Below are 17,792 nucleotides of genomic sequence, written 5' to 3' on the forward strand. Positions count from 1 at the left end.
CTTATGGATATCATTTTTTAAACTAGTTGTTTGTCATTGCTCTCAGATTTTCACCTAATTTTATTTTAAAATCCTTTACACTAGTTATAACCTTGTATTCCAGATCAGAGTCAATAATGTTTCGTCTATTTCAAAAAGTTTTCCAATGCAGTGATATTAATAATGGCTACTTCATTATCTACAGAGACCAAAGTCACAGTAAGTGGAATAAGTGTCACAAGGCTGTACTTAGATGGTTTATAACAGTTCCTGCCCCCAAAGTAATTCCTTATCTAACATTATTGTTATTGAAGAGGTTATATGCTGATAAGTCTTTCAAAGGTTTAGCCTTTGAATATCAACATATGAACTTTAATAATGCACGAGGCACTGAAATATATGAAGATATTAATATTTTTTCAAATGCTATTACAATGAACTCCAAACTAACACAGTTTGAAATTAAAAGACCATGGAATGTAGAAACAAAACTTTTATAGGTGTAGGTGATAAAGGAAGTTCTCCACCCTCATGGGAGATGACAGGTTGTGACTTTTTTTGCCATGCAGCAGATGGAATCCCATTTTCAAGGTTACATTCATGTAGTTGTCTAGAGAGTAAAGAGTTTTCTACCCTATACGTGGATTTTCGTTCTTCTGACTTTTTACATTAAACAAACATTTCCTTCTTTCTTAAGAAAATACCTGCAGAATTTTTTCTAGGCATATGCAAAATTAGGACCCCGCTTCATAGTTTGAAATTTACTTACTAACTTAAATGTTACAACTATCAAAATTCTACCTTACTGACATTCCTACATTAGGCATAACTTTTAATACTCCATCTCCACCTGAAGTCTGAAACCCTCGCACTTGACAACATCAATTCTTTTTAAAATAAGAGGGGTGGGGCAGGAGAAGTTGGGAGAGGCTTCATCCACGCAACTGCCAGTCCTGTCCTGAAAAATATTTCTCACTATAATTTCAAATGACAAATTATTTAATGCTCATCACTAAGCACATTCTGACAGAAATTATACTGCAGCCGTAAGTAGACCTTCTAACTAATCAGAGGTCTTTAAAATTGCTTTTCAATCAACATTACATCTTTTTCATTTTTTTTTTTTTTGCTAATCCACTATTAATATTTTGAGACCCAAAACCTTTAAGGTAGACTGTTAGCTGAATACTCAGCCATATAGTTCTGTAAATCAATTAAACTACTTTAAAAATACATTTGTGTAAGCTGGTTACTATATCCTTCAATGAAAGAACTAAAAGAACTTGAGAGTGATACCAACATGTGTTGAGGTGAGTGCCCACAGGAGCCCCTCATCCTGTCTGGCATCAAACATAGCTCACTACCTGCCTATAATTTCCCTGTATTAGTTTTCTAGGGCTACTGTCATAATAAAATAACAAAATACCACAGGCTGGATGAGAACAGAAATTTATTTTTCACAGTTCTGGAACCCAAAAGTCCAAGATCAAGGTGTCAGATTTGGTTTCTCCTGAGGCCTCTCTTTGGCTTGCAAATGGCCAGCCTCTTGATGCTTCATCACCTGGGCATTCTTCTGTGCGAGCGAGCCCCTGAAAATTCCCTCTCTTTTAAGGACACTAGTCAGACTGGGTTAGAGTCCATCCTAATGGCCACATTTTAATTACCTCTTCAAAGACCATATCCCTAAAGGTCACATTCTGAGGTACTGGAGGTTAGTGCTTCAACATATGAATTTGGAGGGGACCTAAATCAATCCATAAGGCCCCCCTAAAGTTATACTTGCCAGAAAATGTTGCCAGCATATTTCTGTTTGTGTAATGGCAGAGACTTATTTCTTCTTCTACCTACGTGACTTTCTCTACTTCCCTTAAGGGTCCATTCCATAAAGATGTTATGAGATCTTTTATTTGTGGAGAAAGGGGAGTGGACTCTTTTACCAATCCCTAGTGACAGAGGATCATTCAAACCTGCAGCACCATATGAAGGAACAATACTAAAATAAAATGTTCAGATGTGAATTAAACAATAGTGAAAGATTCCCTTATTGTGGTTTTAAAAACCAGATTAGGGGCGCCTGGGTGGCTTGGTCGGTTAATCGTCTGACTTCGGCTCAGGTCATGATCTCACGGTCCGTGAGTTCGAGCCCCGTGTTGGGCTCTGTGCTGACAGCTCAGAGCCTGGAGCCTGTTTCAGATTCTGTGTCTCCCTCTCTCTCTGCTCCTCCCCTGTTCATGCTCTGTCTCTCTCTGTCTCAAAAATAAATAAACGTTAAAAAAAAATTAAAAAAAAACAGATTAAAAAAAACTATATAATTAAGAGAAAGAAAATTGCAAGAGTCTGCCTTAAAATTGAGCAATTTCTGGCCTGAAAGTCCTTGTGTAAAGGAAAAAAAGTTATGTATTTATGAAATAAGATTAGAAATAAAGTACATAATTTCTTATCTTTTTAATGACCCCAAATGAAATACATTACTTTTTATTTCACAGAAAATGTAATGTACTTGCATAAATCATGAGTTGAGGGCAAGAAAAAAGAAATTCCCAGTTTCCAAGTAAATTTAACTCTAACCCTGCTTCAGAGTCAGCAATCAGTACCAAGCCCTTCATAACCTCTCCAACAAAATTGGCTATAGATTTATACGTTGGGCAGGTGGTCACTGAAATGTAACAAACACTTGTCTTCCAAATTTTCCAATGAAGCAGCTAAATTGGATTAGGTTCCTTATGTTTAATAGCAATGCATTATTATCAACTGTGAGCTTCCTCCTTCTCAAATGTGCCATCACAGCATTTCTGTTCAGTTTTTTTTTTTAATGCATTTCTTTAATACCCTCAAACAATTAACCAAATCTTCACTTGAGCTTTTGCTGCCAAGGAAAATGCAAGTACCATAGTCTTCCAGATTCAATCAGATTTGTCTCCGGTACTGCATTTAATGAGTGCCTTGAATGGTAAATGATCACTTGCTTTGCTAAAACATTGAGATTTTCCTCCTAAGCTTCTTAAAATTTTTAATGTAATGTCTGTCCCCCTGGTTCACTACTCAGCTTCATCAGCAACTTGATTGCAATCTCCAGGAGTACGATGCTTTGTAAAATCTTTCACTTATTAAATAACACTCTACCATCATCTTATCAGGAAAGAAATAACACTAGTGACACAAAATTTCAAGTATCCAAGTACATATGGCATTCTCAATTCTCAAATATCCTTGAGTGAACTACGTGCATTATATATTAATTATAGAGGAATGTTTTATTCATCCATTTATTCATTAAATTCACACATTTATCATACAATATTTTTTGGTGTCTATTATGACCCAAGTACTCTATTAGAACTTGGAGATACAAAGATGAAAGCGACAGCCTTGAAATGCTTATTCCAATGCCAAAATGCTGACTATAGTTTGAAGCAGAAAGTAGGCATAATTGACTACAAAGAGAATTTGTGAGTGTGTGTGAGTACATGTGTGTGTGCCTTCATATTCAAAGAGTAAGCTATAGCTAGAAAACCATAATATTACTAGTGGGTACATGCATCAATCCTTTCCATGGAGCCTACCCACAAAAGCTATCCTTCCACTGGTAGTGGCAACCACCACTTTCAGAACCATGAGCTGTATTTCATTCACAAATGATTCTCATTCAGACAACACACGATGCAAGGATAATTGCTATAACCACATATGTAAATCATTTGAAGCCATGAGCCCATTTGTGTTAATAGCAATGTTCTTATTTATTCTGCTTTCGCTTAATTTAGTTAACTGTAAGCAACTACTGACATTCATTACACATGTTTAATTTCTATTCATTTGTATTAATTTTATCAAAAACTATCAAATACCTAGTTTGTGTCAGGCATTATATTCACAATGAGAATAAATCACTAAGTAAAAAAGTCTTAGACAAAGTTTCAGCCTTCTTAGAGCTATCATGGGAGAAATGGGGGGTATTTAAATATAACACAATTTAAAATAAGCTATAATTGTGATAAGTACTAACAAAGAATGGCACTTAGAAGAACTCTAACCAAGGGCAGGAAACCAATAAAGGAGTCTTAGAAGAGGTGAAGATTGATATACAATCTCAAGTAAGAGTAGAAGTAGGAGGTAAAGGAGAGTTTGGATATAAGGAGAAGGAAGTGATCCAGAGAGAGGGAATGACCATAAGTAATGAGCAACCAATCACACTGAGGAATAGAATGGATGGAGAATACAAAGTAGGAGTGAAAAGTGTGAAAAAAAAAAAAAAAAAGAGAAATGCAGAGGAAGAGGATGAATGCCAGGCTATGTTTGGGCCTAGAGGCCATGTTCAAATTTTGGTCTTTACCTTAAGAGCAATGGGAATACATTAAGGTATTTTTTAAAACTAGGTATTTTACTGAGCTATGATGACATACAAAGTCTGTTCATATTTAATGTGATACAACTTGATGTGTTTAAAGATAAATAATACTCCCATGAAACCATCACCACAATCAATGCCATAAATATATCATCTCCAAAAGTCTCCTCTTGACCCCTTTATTCTCTTTGTGCTAACACTTAATATAAGACCTACCTCTTGGAAAAATTTTAAGTATCAGATGTAGTATTGTTAACTATAGCCACTTGCTATACAACAGATCTCTAAGACATAGTCATTTTGCATCACTGAAACTTTGTCTCCTTTGAGCAACACCTCCCTATTGTCTCCCAGGCCCTGGCGACCACTATTCTACTCTCTGCTTCCAAGAGTTTGACCATTTTAGATTTTTTATAGATGTGGGATTTTTTATAGATGTGGGATGATGTAGTATTTGTCCTTCCGTGGCTGGCTTATTTTACTTACCATAATACCAGGTTTATCCATAGTGTCACAGATGGCAGGATTTCCAGAGATGACAAGGTGTTTAGGTGACATTCTTCACATAATTCTTTGATCATATAAATAAGAATTTTTGAATGTTTACAAATTGCAAATCTGCTGAATATATTTTAATTCACTCTTATTCAACCAACGAAAACCTTAAATCTTCATAAAAATGTAATTTACTTGAAAACAGTTGTGGTTACTGTTCTTTTTTTTTCCAAATGCTATGAGCCTTGGTGGGTTTCTTGCAAACACACCTGTTTTTTACCCCAAGGGCACATGATTGATTCTCTCTTAAATCAATTATTTTTTCCCAGAGAAAAATCTGTATACAAATAGGAACAGTCCACTTTAAATTAATTAATGTCATGTCGTTTGTCTTCGATATATCTTCCGTAAATAAATGAAAGGAAATCAGTGACACGTGGCAGTACGCTCACTGAATCTTAATCACAGCATCCATTCTCCCACCAACACATCCTTACAGCACTTTCAGCCATTTTCTCTCTGTTCTTTTCTCTGAACTCTGAGTCGACCAGCAGTTCCTCTGCATCGGTTATTACTTTGTTCTTCAGGGATTCATAAATGGTAAACACAGCTGGATTGTCAGTAAAGGTCTAATCTGGAAACCATGTCTATCTTCTCTCTTGTAAACTTTTTGGATCCATGCTAATTCCGTGTTCAGTTCTTTGAAGTGATGTTTCAGTTCAGCCATCATTTTTGGAATTTGCATCAAACCAGCCATATCTTACTGTTTTTATCACTATTTTTTGAGTTTTTCTGAAATTATAATTGAAATTCCCTACATCATAAGATAGTATTGTCTTTTTTAAAATCAGAAGAAATGATGCTATTCAGTAGGGGCTCCTTTTCTTTTTTCTTTTTCTTTCTCTCATTCTCTCTCTCTCTCTTTTTTTTTTTTTTTTTTTTTGTTGATCTGAATAGGATTTTTCTTTTAGAGTATAGGTTTCTGCATCAAAATTAATATGCCAACCCCCAAACTCAAAGCAGGGCCTGAGCTGCTCATTACTTTTAAAAGTTAAAGTTTTGTGTTATTTGCTAAGTCTTTTTTATCAAAAATTCACATTATTATTTTTATAGTCTGGTGATTATATTTTAAAAAAAATTTTTAAGTGTTTATTTTTGAGAGGGGGGAGGGGTGGGGTGGAGGGGACAGAGGATCAAAAGCAGACTCTGTGCTGACAGCAGAGAGCCCACAAGGGGCTGGAACTCACATACCATGAGAGCATGACCTGAGCCGAAGTCAGACACTTAACCAACTGAGCCACCCAGGCGCTCCTGATTCTTTATTTTCATTTATTTGTTTTTAATTTTTTTTAATGTTTATTTAAGAGACGGAGAGACACAGTGTGCATGGGGAAGGGGCAGAGAAAGAGAGGGAGATACAGAATCCGAAGCAGGCTCCAGGCTCTGAGCTGTCAGCACAGAGCCTGATGCAGGGCCAAACCCACCAGCCGTGAAATCATGACCTGAGCCAAAGTTGGATGCTTAACTGACTGAGCCACACAGGCACCCTGATTCTTTATTTTTTATATTCTTCTTCCTCTTGTCTTTCCTTCTATTCCTCCAGTTCCAACTTCATTCATTGATAGAAGCCTTGTCTTCTATGAAGACTGAGTCAGGGATTATATTAATCATGAACAACACATTGCCACATAGTATTTTGTCCCATGAGTCTATATTCAGTGATTTACTTTGATCGCTATTTTCTGTTAAACACAGGATTTTCATCGTTTTCATTGTTTCAGATATCTGGCTTGCATAAATGCTGAGAACCAATAAAATAAAATTGCTTTTATCCTGGGTTGTGTCGTTTAGACATAGCACAGCATTCAAAACTCTACATCTTTTACATATGAAAAGATGTCCAACATCACTAATCATCAAGGAAATGCATTTCCAAACTACAATGAGATATCAACCCACACCCGTTAGAATGGCTAAAATCAAAAACACAAGAAACAACAAGTATTGGCGAGCATGTGGAGAAAAAAGAACACTTGTGACTGTTGGTGGAAATGCAAACTGGTACAGTCACTCTGGAAAACAGTATGGAGGTTCCTCAAAAAATTAAAAATAGAACTACCCTATGATCCAGCAATTACACTACTAGGTATTTACCCAAAGGATACAAAAATACTAATTTGAAAAAATATATATGTACCCCTATGTTTACTGAAGCATTATTTACAACAGACAAATTACGGAAGCAGCCCAAGTGTCCATCAACAGATGAATGGATAAAGAAGATGTGGTATATATACACACAGACACACAATGGAATATTATCCAGCCATAAATAAATAATGAAATCTTGCCATTTGCAACAACATGGATGGATCTAGAAAATACAATGCTAAGTGAAATTAGAGAAAGACAAATACCATATAATTTCACAAATGTGTGGAATTTAAGAAACAAAACAAAGAAATAAAAAGAGACAAATCAAAAAACACTCTTAAATATAGAGAACAAACTGATGGTTACCAGAGGGGAGGTGGGTGGGAGGATGGGTGAAATAGGTGAAAGGGATTAAGAGTGCACTTATCATGATGACCACTGAGTATGAACAGAATTGCTGAACCACTCTATTGTATGCCTGAAACTAGTATAACGTTGCATGTTAACTATACTGGAATTAAAACGAAAAAAAAAGAAAAAGAAAAAGGGAACAAAACAAAACAAACAAACAAAAACAAAGAAACATTGCTCAAGGCAGTATAGCTGGTGGTGGGGAATCTAGAATTTAAACCCATGTTCTCTCTGACTCTAAATCTGTGATTTTTCCATCATACTACTATTTTCTCATTTAAAAAGTTGATTCATAGAAAAACTACATCTTTTAGGTGTTTGTATATTCATCAATGCCTACTTTTGCATTTTCATCACCATTATCATTATTGCCACCAATACTCAATTGTGGACTTTTGCTGGTGTTCCCTGTGTTTTTAACCCATTATCTTACACAACTGCAACTGTTTAACCCAAAGATCACACGACCATCTCAAGATCCATATTTGACAGCTTTAACATAATTTTTCTACTGTGAGAGCTTGATTCTCTTTGAGAAATTAATTATAAAGTCTGTTTATTGTACTGATGTTAACAATAACTATCTCATTGAAAAATATTTTCATCCATTTCTTTTGTGTCCTCTGTTGTTCACTTAGCCTTTTCATCTAAACCCCAAAATGCAGCTTTGTTACTTCCCTATGGAATATAATAACATTGAGATGTTTTCTCTCTTACGTTAAGACTTAAATGTGTTTGAACTGCTAGTATTTCCTATGAATTTCCACCAAAGGAATTATCATCAAAATCACTACGATTTTTCTCTAGTATGAAAATCACTTATGGAAATTGTTTACAACACTTTTTTATCACTTGACCTTGGAATAAGTAAACTATGAATACCTTCACCTCATTACCCTTCAGGTGAGTCCCCAGAGCCCAGATGCAGCCAATTTGACCCTATTTTAGAGGTTCTCTATCAATAAATACTTCAGCCAACTGTAGAAATGAGCGCATTGTACTGCTTTCTTGTTTTGGGCTCACAGGGTAAGATCTGCTATTGTATGTTCTGTGACTCAGCAGTACTCATATCTTCAGACTGACATTCCTTCCTGTTTTGGGTTAATCTATATTCATATTCATGCTGATTTGGCCAGCAGTAGAGTCCTTCTGGGAGGTGAATTCAGTTGCCATACCTTGGTCTGTGGATCACCATGGTGATCTGATGATAGAAGATCTGGTCTCCAGGCTCCTGGCTTCCTGAAATGTCACTGACACTTTATTAAAATATTTGATTTTTTTCTTTTTAATTTTAAAACTGTCACCTTGGCTACAGAAGAGAGAACTGGATGGAAGGAAGCAAGAATGGAGAAAAAAGATAAGTTAGGAGACTTCCACATGAAGCAAATAATGGGGCCTTGGAAAGAGCATATTTGAAATGGGAAAGGAGACATGTGAGCAAGATTGAAGAAATATTAAGAAGGTAAAAGATAATGGAATGACGGAATGATGGAAGAAATGCAGGACAAAGAGGAGAAGGAATTGTTAAGAATGACTTCTGGGGTTCTGACTCAAGTTACAGGATAGACAGTGTCATTCACTGAGAGAAAAGTGTTGCAAAAAATCTAGGCTTTGCAAGTTGGAAGTAAATAGCAAAGTATAAGATCATGAGTTTGAATTTTTGAGTAATTAAAGAAAACTTTAGAGGATACAAATGAAAAAGCTGACATCTGAATAAAGTTCTACGGTTCATCTGAGGTGACCAGATATACTAATGTGCCATAAAATATACCACAGGTTGAACGCTTAAACAACAGACATTTATTTCCTCAAAGTTACAGCAGCTACAAGTCCATGATCAAGGTGTCTGCAAATTCAATTTCTGATGGAAGCCTGCTTCCTGCTGTGTGCTCATGTAGCCTTTCCTCTGCACACAGAGAGGAAGAAAGAGAGACAGATAGCGAGAACTCTTTGGTGTCTCTTCTTATAAGGACACTAATCCAATCTGAATCAGGACCCTACCCTTATGACCTCATTTAATTTTACTTATTTCCTTATAGGTCCAATTTCCAAATGCAGCCTTACTGGTGGTTAGGACTTACTTTAACATATGAAATTTTTTTGGGGGGGAACAAAATCATTTAGTCCATAACACCAGGTCAGAGATGTAATTTTGTGAATTATCCTCATATAGGTAGTGACTGAAAAAGGAGAACTGATAAGACCGCCTTAGGAAGGTATAAACAAGGAAGAAATGAAAGTGAGTGCTGAACCTTGAGACATCAGAAATTAATGAATGGCTATGGGAGGAATATCCTGCAAAGGAGGCAAAGAATCAGTTGTAATAATAGGTGTAATGAAAACCATAAGCCTGGAATCAAGGAAAGAGAACTTTTAATGCTTATGAAAGGCCAAGAAAGAGTATAGATGAAAAATATCCGTTTTGTATGTAGTGACACAGAAGTGTCCTGAGGTAGAGATATTTCAGGAAGAAGAAAGTGCTAGAAGATGGACCAGAGTGGGTTGAGAACAGAGTGAAAAAAAAAAAAAATTTACCTGTGAAAGAGAGGTGACATACAGGGGGAGGCTTTAAGGATGAGGTAAGATTTTGTTTTTTAATAGAGGAGACTTAAACATATTTTAAAAATGATGGGATAGGCAGAGCACAGAGAATTTTTAGGGCAGTGGAACTATTCCATATAATATTATAATGGTGGATACATATGACACATTTGTCAAAACCCATAGAAACTACAACACCAAGAGTGAAACCTAATGTAAACCATGGACTTTGGGTGATAATAATGTGTCACTGTAGATTTATCTCCTATAAAAAAGGCGCCATTTTGGTGCAAGGTGTTGTTCATGGGGGAGGCTACGCATGTTCAGTTTCAGAGGATATACGGGGAACTCTTTGTACTTTTTATTTAATTTTGCTGTGAACCTGAAACTGCTCTAAAAAATAAAGTCTATGTAAAAAAAAATGTGAACTATCCACCTGAAAAAGAGGGACAGGGAAAGAGAGAGGGAAGAGGGAGATTAAATATACAGGAAAAATATGTTGTAGTATTTTATGGAAAAGAGTAGCCATAGAATAATGAATGCTAAAGGCAGAAAATCTCAGCCATCTTTCTTCATCCTACTCTCAAAATGCTGGGAGCCAGATCTTATCCTCAAGATAAGATTGGAAGATAATTTGCTGAAGATTATGATTAGCCCAAGAGGGAATGCCTGGACAGACAGACATGGGAGTTCCTCAATACATGATTCTTTCAAATTACCCTACAATAAAGCTCTACATTCAGGGCCACCCTCCATGCACACTTAGAATTTCCAGTCTGCTTCTCGTTCTAAACCATGAGTAGAAATATTAGACATTTAGAGAAAGCTTTTAAAATGAAAGCTAGAAAATTGACAAATAGGAGGAAAAAAATGAAAGAAAAATCAATGAAATAACTATCATTAAGATCCTTTAAAAAATCAGAGGAGATATTGTATTCATTATTAAAAACACGATACCAGGGGTGCCTGGGTAGCTCAGTTGGTTAGGCATCTGACTCCTGATTTCTGCTCAGGTCATGATCTCACAATTCATGGGTTTGAGCCCCACATTGGGCTCCACACTCTGTGTCCAGACTGCTTGGGATTTTTTGTCTCCCTTTCTCTCTGCCCTTCTTCCTCTCCCTCCCTCTCTCTCTCAATAAATAAATAAGTAAATAAATATTAAAAGCAAAAACAAAAAAACATGATAACAAAAAGAAAAACAATAGCAGGAATGGGGGAAAGATGGTTGAGGAAAACTCCCAGGAGAATAAGAAGATAAAGAAATGAGAACTAAGAGAAAAAAGAGAGGAAAGTGCAGGCTATCTAACATTTGGAAAAGATCCATAAAAAAATAACAGGAACTCATTGACAGAAATCAAGAAAAATGTCCAGATTTTAAGTACATGAAGTTTGGATTATGGGTAACCTTCAACACCCAAAACAGAATGAAAATAGGTCTATGCCAAGGCACAGTGTTGTAAAATTTTAAAACACTAAGGACAAAGAAAAGATTCTATAAACTCTAAAAAGACTGATTGATTCATTAACTAATTTCTAAAAAGTGACCTATATGAACAAAATTTGAAATGGCCTCACCACAGCAACACTAAAGCAAATAGACACTGGAGAAATGCCTTCAAAATTCTGAAGGTTAATGATCTGCCAACTAGACCACATCCCTTCAGACTGTTAGGAAAACAGGAAGATTGAATAAAAACAACTTCAGACAAAGAGAGGTCTCAAAAAATGTATTTTCCATGTAACTTTCATCTGGAAACTCAAAAAAAGAAAAGAAAAGAAAAGAAAAAACTAGGAAAGAGTAAACTAGGAAAGCTTCAAAAAAGGAAAACAAGCAAAAAGTATTCCCTGAAAAATGGAATGGGCAATCCCAAGATATCAGTCATGCACCCGGCAGAAAGAGCAAACACTCCAATCTGGAGAGTATGATACCAGAGACAGAAAGAAGGCTGTCATATGTCACCATCATACTTTCTTTTTAACCTGAGGGCAGAACGATCAGGTAATTCTAACTGAAAATCTTTTCAGTACTTGGCATGTCATGATCATGCTCTACAAAATTCATACTCTTCCACTATGTTCTGTTACCATGGATGAGCTAAAGACTTTGGGGAAGTAGCGGTATTTGTTTCAGTATTAGTGGCTTGTTTTATAAACTAGCCTGTTATAGTCTCCAGCTTAAAACATGGGTGATATTCTGAGGCCAAATTAATAATGACATAATCACAAGCAATAAGAATAAAAATTAGAAAAAAATCTCTGTAGAATTTGCATTTGGCCTTGAATTTGATATTCTATTAGAACAAATTCTCTATCACACAACCAGTTGGTTTGGTTTTTCACCTTTCTGATCTCTCTCTCTCTCTCTCTCTCTCTCTCTCAATATGCACACATTTTCATCACAGATAAATATATCACATGTACTATCATATATATCATAGTCATTCATGAAAAAATATGTATGCATAATTTGATATGAGATATATATAATATATGGTCATAAATTATATATTTTTTCATATATTATATATGTGATATATCATGTTTGTGTCTATGTGTTATATGATGTGTGATATATAGCTATAGAGAGTAGAGATAGAGAAAGAGATGAGAGATGATGGAGATATATCTGTGATGAAAACATATAGCTATGAGCATAATTTTCCTGGTATAGGCTGGTAGAAGGCTGCTTTCTTCCTTGTGGTTTTCAGTCCTCAGAACTGCAATAACACTGCAATCTATTACCTCCTGCATAATTTCTTACCTACTTTTTGTATGTATCACTTCTGTCAAACAAAACAGAAGAAAATATGTCCAAAATAAATTTTTAGGAAATAGATAAACATAGACAACTTGATTTCCTATCTTTCTCCAAAAATCTTCTGCTGTTGACTTGCTTTTGTAAAACTACTTGAAAGGCCTGATATAGTCAATGACCAAATGGAAGTTCAGTTCTAAAATCATTATCTCATGTTCAATGAAGTCACTATAAAATTTTATTCCTTCCAGTCACCACAAATCAGTGTCAGACCAGGTCAGTATTTTAATGGAAACCAAACAAAACTATTGTGGCTACTCCTGGCATTGGCAAGTCCCTAGGCAACAAAATATCTTCTGAGGTCACTGCAGGATTGCAATATCAGCATTTCAATAAATAGTACTCTGGGTTAGCAATGCCAATATAAATGATGTAAAGATCCTAGGGTTCTTTGGCAAGGCAAAAAATATTTCCTCTTTCTTATATGCCAAATTTAATTGCATATTATTACATCTTTTCTCTTCCACTATATGTAGCTGTTTGCAGTAGTCTTCATCCCCTTTTCTAAACTTTTTGGCAGGATTGTTCTGATGGGACTCGCACACTTAACTCTTTGAGAGTGGGTGTCCTTCTGCACTCACCACTGATACACTGTGTAGTTTCCATATCAGATATACAATCTGTAAAAAGCTTGGGCTTAAAAACTGTTACACCAACCATGAAAATGAATAAACGTAAACTTATTGAGATGTATTGCAGTGTACCTAAAGAGAAATTTCATATATTTGGAGGCATTTCTCTATTTCCTCAATGCTTGAAAATCTATTTAGACATGGATTAAAGAACAATAAGTATATTTGTGGGGGTCTAAAACTTCTATTCCCTTGGCATAAACTTGTCAACTAAAGCAAAGGTTGAAAATCATGTCAATGAGATCAAGTGACAAATTTAATTCACATGGTTCAGGGAGTAGCTCTCAAAATATTGCCCAGAGATGTTCCCCTCATTCCAGGCAATGGTTGCAAAAAAGTCTGGTATGAAGCACAAGTAGACCTGTGCTACATGGGAAAGATGAATCAACATTGGTCCAAAGATGCTGGTATGTTTGCGAGGAAGCACACAGAGACACAATCTGTTGTAAACCTCTCCACCCTCCCTTGGCAAAACTTCTTGTATCGATGGTAAAAATCCCAAACAAAAAAGTAAGTGATTTCTCATCCAGTTAGTACTTATAACAAAGTACAAACTTAGTTCTTTCAAAAAAGGAGCTGTGGAGTATTTTGTTACTTACCTAGGGAAGAGACCAGCCAGCAAAATGCAACATTGTTGAATTCAAAGACAAAGACACTGGCCTTAGAAATCAGAATCCCTGGGTTCTGGCCCCTGGCCCCCCACTAACCTGTTGTGGGCTAGGCACATTTTACCCATTTGGAGCTTAGTTTCCTTACCTGTAAAATAAAGAAAATATTAAAATAAATACATATTTTTAAGTTTCTTTTAATAACATTCTATAGAATTAGTTACTGCTATTAGAAAAACAACTCAAATGGATGTTGTACTGATTATCACCACAGTTATATAAGTAAAGAATATTAGCCTTTTAGCACAAATATCAAGACTACTCCTGATCTATTTAGTGATGAATTTCTCCTAGTAAACCTCACTTTCTTCCTAGGAGCAATTTAAACACTGAAATCCTTCCTGCCTAACAAACTTCCAGAGAAGCTGATAATGATGGAATAGATAAACTATTTTCCCTACCTTTAAAATCATATTCAACTCTTTATTATGTCTATCTACAGAAAATGTTCTGTCACACATCTTTTGACTCTTAAGTCCACAGTTTTAGGCATATGAAATTCTAGTTTATTTTCTTGAGTCCTTTTTTCATTATAAGTTATTTTCAAAATTAAACATTTAGGGGTGCCTGGGTGGCTCAGTCAGTAGGCATCCAATTATTGATCTTGGCTCAGGTCTTGATCTCAGGGTCATGAGCTCAAGCCCTGCATTGGGCTCACGCTAGGTGTGGAGCCTACTTGAGAGAAAGAAAAGAAAAGAAAAGAAAAGAAAAGAAAAGAAAAGAAAAGAAAAGAAAAGAAAAAAGAGAAGAAAGAAAGAAAGAAAGAAAGAAAGAAAGAAAGAAAGAAAGAAAAAAAGAAAAGAGAAAGAGGAAGGGAGGAAGAAAAGAGGGAGGAAGGGAAGGATGGATGGAAGGAAGGAAGGAAGGAAGGAAAGAAAAGAAACATTTAAAAATAATAAAAAGGCCTTTATAACCTGTTGAAACACAAGCTTCTTTTTAAGGCCACAATAATTTGGGTAAGACAAACAATTTATTTTCTTCATCCATAGCAAACTTTTTATAATGCTATCTTGCCTTCTAGAATATTATATATTTAAGAAACTGCTATGGGGAATCTACTAAATCATTAAATGTGCTAAGTCAGAGAGGCCAAACATTTCTTAAAATCTCTGCCAGATGTACAATTTTCAAAGTCATGCTAAAAGCATTTTGCCTGATACTCTCATCTAAGTTCTAAAATACTCTTCCATAACACTTCTAAATATAACATGACAGTCTTTGGTTTCAAATAATTGGACATTGCCCCTCTAAGACATCTTTAATAATAACAGCATCATCAAATTAATTGGGAACACGAAGATGAGCCCCTTTGACTAAGTCAGATATCCATGTCATGTACAAATACCCAATATCTATTCCATTGTATAGGAAATAAAGACAAAGCTCTACCTAATCCTTTAGTCACACCTCATTTTGAAAGCAAGTGATTTAAGCTCACAAACACTATTTTAATTATGAGCCACTAATGATCATTAATAAATGAGTATATTTTTATTCCATCTTCAGATACTTTTGTTATTGTTGCTTTCATAGCATGTACCTACTTGAACAACTCTATGACTCTCCTAGGATAACCTAATAGGCACCTCAGACCCAACATGAGCAAACCTAAACTCTTGGATCTCAACCCCCCTCCTCAGTCCCATTCCTGATTGTAAATCTTTTCTCCCAATCTACTCCTTCACAGCAAATGGCACCAACATCTACTCAGGCGTTCAAACTTGTAAGTCATTCTTGGTTCTATTCTGTCCTTATTCTGCACATCCAACTTATCTACAAGTCTTGCCATTCCGACCCTTAAAATACATTTTGAATCTCACCTACCCGTCTGCTACCTTCATGCAATCCACTGTCACCACTATTCTGAACCACTGCCTCTAAATGGGCAACCTGTGCCCACTCCATCCCTTCCAGTCCACATCTAAGGAGCCAGGGTAAGATTTTTAAAAACAAAAACTTGTCTTAAACACATTAAAGGGCTTCATACTGCAATTCAAATAAAACCCTAACTCCTTCCCAAGCCCTACAAGACTCCACAAATCTAAACACCTCACGGTCCTGCAAACAATATTTTACAGTCCTTTTCTCACTCTGCTTTAAACATCCTGACCACCTTTTGGTTTTTCAAACACAGCCTCTCACACCTCAGAAAAAAATGCCCCTTAATGGAAGTGCTTTCCCTAAGGATGCCATCTAAGCACATTTCGTACCACTTCCTCTCCCACCCCACCTTGTTGATTTTCATCACACGCTCCTTTCATTGCCTTCAGAGCATTTATCATCATCTATAACATAATATATTTAGGTATTTGTTTGTTTAACTCCTAATTGACTTTCTCCTCCATTAAACTGTTAGCACCATGAGGGCAGAGACCACATTTCTATTCTATCACCTGTGCCTGGCTCAGTGCTGATGCCTAACAGGCACTCAGCAAATATTGGTAGATGTATGAGTTACATTGGTGTTAGGGACTAAATCTGTCTCCCCAAAACTCATATGTTGAAGTCCCAACTCTTGGTATCTCAGAATGCAACCGTATTTGGAGATAAGGCCTTTTAGGAGGTGGTTAAGTAAAAATGAGGCCATTAGGGTGGGTCATAATCCAACCTCTCTGATGTTCTTTAAAAGAAGAGGAAATCTGGACACCAGGGATGCATGCACACAGAGAAAAGCCCATGTGAGGGCACAACAAGAAGGCAGCCATTTACAAGCCATAGAGAGAGGTCTCAGGATAAATCAAACCTTCCAGCACCTTGATATTAGACTTCCCGCCTCCAGAACAGTAAGAAAACAAATTTCTGTTGTTTAAGCCACCCAGTCTATAATATTTTATTATGGCAGCAAACTAATACAATTGGAATTAAAATGTACATAGATTTCACTCATAAGTGGAATTTAAGAAACAAAGCAAATGAACAAATTAAAAAAAAGAGACAAGCAAAAAAAAAATAGACTTAAAATATAGAAAACAAACTGGTTGTTACCAGAGGGGAAGTGGGTGGGGGGTGGGCGAAATAGGTTAAGGGTATTATGAGTACACCCATCATGACGGTCTCTAAGAAATGGACAGAATTGTTTAATTATTATATTGTACAACTAAAACGAATACAGCACTGTATACTAATTATACTTCAATAAAAATTTTTAAATAAAAATAAAAATTAAATGTAATTAGAAAAACAAATCACATTATATTCCTAAGTAGTATCATTATGGATTTGACTCATGTTTGATCTTGAAGTCATAACACAGTGCTGTGTAAATTCCAGATCTGCCCATTATGTAGCCAATTTGGTTAATTTCTAAAATTTCTAAATAGATAATTTAATAATTATTTAAAATTTAATAATTTCTAAATTTTAAAATTTAATAATTTCTAAATAGATAATTTAATTTAGATAATTTCTAAAATTTTCCACTTGGATTTGGCAAACTTCTAAAATTTTCCAAAATTATTTGTCAAAATTACTTATTTTTGTCTACATAAATGACAACTTTGACTAATATGCTTCTATAACACGTTTAGGTCAGCCTTGTCTATTCCACTGTTGACAAGATTATTCAAATATATCACCATTAGCACTTCCCCAAGCTGAAGATTCCAGACCATGCTGTTTATATTGCATAGACTATGTGAGAACAATGTAGGTCATGATAATTCTTTCCAAACAGGAACTAGTAATTTCATATAGTTTTGTAATTGTGCTTATCTCAATTTCAAATTTCAAATGACTAAATAATAGTC

General features: G+C 35.5%; 1 protein-coding gene across 1 annotated transcript in view; it reads right to left on the reverse strand.

The window, feature by feature from the left end:
• Positions 1 to 13,964: 13,964 nt before the first annotated feature.
• LOC132683884 (uncharacterized) overlaps positions 13,965 to 17,792 on the reverse strand; it is a 351,206-nt gene continuing 347,378 nt past the window's right edge. The window contains exon 5 of the mRNA XM_078452868.1: positions 13,965 to 14,134. Coding sequence (XP_078308994.1) covers positions 14,096 to 14,134 — 39 coding nt within the window. The 3' untranslated portion in view covers positions 13,965 to 14,095. The remainder of the gene's footprint in view (positions 14,135 to 17,792) is intronic.

The sequence above is a fragment of the Panthera onca genome, chromosome C2 (genome assembly GCF_046562875.1).
Source record: "Panthera onca isolate mPanOnc1 chromosome C2, mPanOnc1 haplotype 2, whole genome shotgun sequence".
Lineage (NCBI taxonomy): Eukaryota > Metazoa > Chordata > Mammalia > Carnivora > Felidae > Panthera > Panthera onca.